This window comes from Brachyistius frenatus, unplaced genomic scaffold (genome assembly GCF_029030835.1).
Source record: "Brachyistius frenatus isolate BFR_SWC_R1_liver_20210118 unplaced genomic scaffold, ASM2903083v1 Contig_12, whole genome shotgun sequence".
In the NCBI taxonomy this organism is placed as follows: domain Eukaryota; kingdom Metazoa; phylum Chordata; class Actinopteri; family Embiotocidae; genus Brachyistius; species Brachyistius frenatus.
This window is the reverse complement of record NW_027210611.1, coordinates 2,209,799-2,212,688: the sequence shown is the minus strand read 5'-3', so window position 1 is coordinate 2,212,688 and position 2,890 is coordinate 2,209,799. Positions and strand designations below refer to the sequence as shown.

The following is a 2,890-nucleotide window of genomic DNA, read 5'->3' as shown; positions in this document are numbered from 1 at the left end:
GCGTCGCACGATGACACTCCACTGGACTTAAGCAATAAGGATTTCCGTCTTTACGCAGCAAAGTGACGCTCAGCACTTATTTGCTTCGAAAAAAAGTTTGCCAAAAGTTGTTCTCTTGCTCTCCAAGATGCCACGCTCTTTTCTGGTCAAGAAACATATAAACTCCGCAAAGAAGCCAAATTATAGTGAGCTGGAAAGCCCAACAGGTAAAGTTTTTCAAAGTATAGTAGCCGTGTAACTTTACAAAGTTTTTAAAGTTATGTCTCTCACACGCAGCCGCGGTTTAACTTTGCAGAAGTTGATTTTGTTGTCAAACTTTCTTTGAAATATGTGCTCCTCACTCAAGCCAGCATCCGATAACTGTTTTTACTGTGCTGTCTTCATTTTCAGTGTTCATCACACCGCACATCTACAAGGGCCTTCCCCTGACTGTCATCCCCCAGCCGGAGATCTTGAGCCCGGCAGCGTACACCCCTATCACAGTGTGGACGACCAGCAACTTGCCGCTGTCTCCGCTCCCCAGTGACCTGTCCCCCATCTCTGGATATCCCTCATCGCTCTCCGACACCTCCTCTAAAGACCACAGCGGCTCTGAAAGCCCGAGGAGCGATGAAGATGAGCAGATGCTGCCCAAGCTGATAGACCCTCACGGAGTGGAGGCTGAGAAATTCCAATGTAGTTTGTGTAGCAAATCCTACTCCACGTACTCTGGACTGCTCAAGCACAAGCAGCTACACTGCGACGCCCAAACGAGGAAATCCTTCAGTTGTAAATACTGCGAGAAGGAGTACGTTAGCCTGGGGGCGCTCAAAATGCACATCAGGACACATACTTTGCCTTGTGTTTGCAAAATATGCGGGAAAGCTTTCTCCAGACCGTGGCTGCTCCAAGGACACATCAGGACGCACACCGGTGAGTAAACTGAGGAGGAAGAGTGGGGCCTCTTGTGTGAAGAGGCAGCATTGATTTTGCAGGCACAGATTCAACATGGTATATGATTTAATGGTTCTAACAGCTACAGTAAACATCGTGATGACTTAATACCGTTTTCTAGTGAGTCTGAACAAGTTAAACTGTCACAATGTTATCATTTCCTATACATTTTCTTGTGCTGGTGTGTTGAACAGAGAAATCTTGTCATGTTACAGTCAATCAGCAGTAGGATTCACTCAGCAGAGTTCTTGTCTGGCAAATAAGATGCCTCTGTGACTATACATTTGGATTCAGATATATCTGTGTGCAGTCACTGACAGAGTCTTCTTTTTTATTTCTGCTTTGACAGGAGAGAAGCCCTTCTCCTGCCCTCACTGCAACAGGGCGTTCGCGGACAGGTCCAATCTCAGGGCTCACCTACAGACCCATTCGGATGTGAAAAAATACCAATGCAAGAACTGCTCCAAAACCTTCTCCAGGATGTCTCTTCTGCACAAGCATGAGGAATCTGGTTGTTGTGTAGCACACTGAACTGGGATACTTTTCCACCACACCAGAAAAACCCCAGGAGAACTGTCAGGGAATCATACTGTGGGGGTTTGCTCACAAATATGCAGACTTTTTTTTTTTTTTTTTTTTTTTTTTTGTCTACTACCGGTCAATTTCATTTCAGAGTGAGAAATAGCTCAGCGCTCACATGCTTCTCGTTTCAAGCAGTGTTTCTGTGATTGCAATCAGTGTCGAGCTTTGTCAAACCATGTACTCACCTACCTGTGCTATTCATGCACTTTTCTGCATGTCTAGAATGTTTTATATGCCTTCACAATGTTATCTCCAGTGTTTGTATTAATGTCTCTCAGTGGCTGTTATGCAGACCTCCACTTTTTTTATGCAAGCGATACCAAACGGTGCGTTACGAATGGCAGTATAAATATAACTAGTGGAATACAGAAGCCATTGTTACATAGGGAACAAGTGCAAACTTAGATTTAGGGTGAAATTATTATAATTTTTGCACAGTCTTTAGAAACAGTTTGCCAGCACTCAAATTGCAATACACGTTTTCTCAAGTGCCTCAGTTTTACTCTGCAATACTATGTATTTTCAAAAGCAGGTTCCTATTATATTTTTATATATTGAATGTAAGTGTGACTGAGATGATTGTATATCAACAGTGAAAACTGTGATGCTGAATGATTTTATATATTTTCATATTTTCGTGACACTTTTAAAAATAAAGTTTCATGACTTTTTGTATAATTCTTTTGATATCTTGCACGTTGTTTTTCCACCTGTGAAGCCTTCTGTTGCTTTGGTGTGTAAACTGCTCTTTTAGCAGGAGTCATTGATTGTCACGCTTCAAACGCCATAACTTACACACAAGTGTATGATATTTAATCCATCTTGCACCATCTCATGTTAGGAAGATGTAAAAATGAGGAAAGAGGTGACTCAGCTCCGAATCAGGCCTGGACCTGTTCCCTGTGAACCTGTCCAGACATCAAACAATCTTGAAATTTAACACATACTAGCTATATTGATCTGCACTTATGTGTTATACCCTTTGAGGGGCCATGAGTCTGTCTTTGCCCAAGTGTGTGTAAAGTTTAAGTTTGAAGCAGTAATTCTTCCAGAAAGTCCTAATTTAAAAAAATCTTGTTATCAAAGAAGCTGGAGATAAATTGAAACAAAGTTGCTACTTTTTTTTAAATCTTGCTGCTTAATCACAACAATCACTGCAGGGCGCCAGGGCTCTCTGATATCTAGATTTTAATATGTTTTCACAAAAACATCAAAATTTGCATTTGCTTTGACGACCTCCTTGAATTCTGGGACGCTTGCCATCAAGGATTAAATAGACTTCCCCAGGCTACATTTTGTTGTCTTCTACCATATGCTGTCTTGCAGCAGATAGATATTGGACCACAAAAAGTGCAACGCCTTAAGGGGTGCAGTC

General features: G+C 42.0%; 1 protein-coding gene across 1 annotated transcript; it reads left to right on the top strand.

Annotated features, from left to right (window-relative positions):
• snai2 (snail family zinc finger 2) lies at positions 1–2,193 on the top strand. The gene is made up of 3 exons (XM_069691946.1): positions 1–206; positions 391–912; positions 1,283–2,193. The coding sequence occupies exons 1-3, from the start codon at positions 128–130 to the stop codon at positions 1,462–1,464; spliced, it is 783 nt and encodes a 260-aa protein (XP_069548047.1). The 5' UTR covers positions 1–127; the 3' UTR covers positions 1,465–2,193.
• Positions 2,194–2,890: the final 697 nt, after the last annotated feature.

Bases quoted from the DNA above. Each gene is read 5' to 3' on its own strand.
- snai2 (XM_069691946.1), top strand. From the start codon at position 128: ATGCCACGCTCTTTTCTGGTCAAGAAACATATAAACTCCGCAAAGAAG. The intron at 207-390 runs GTAAAGTTTTTC...CTTCATTTTCAG, and splicing joins TGAGCTGGAAAGCCCAACAG to TGTTCATCACACCGCACATC. The intron at 913-1,282 runs GTGAGTAAACTG...CTGCTTTGACAG, and splicing joins ACACATCAGGACGCACACCG to GAGAGAAGCCCTTCTCCTGC.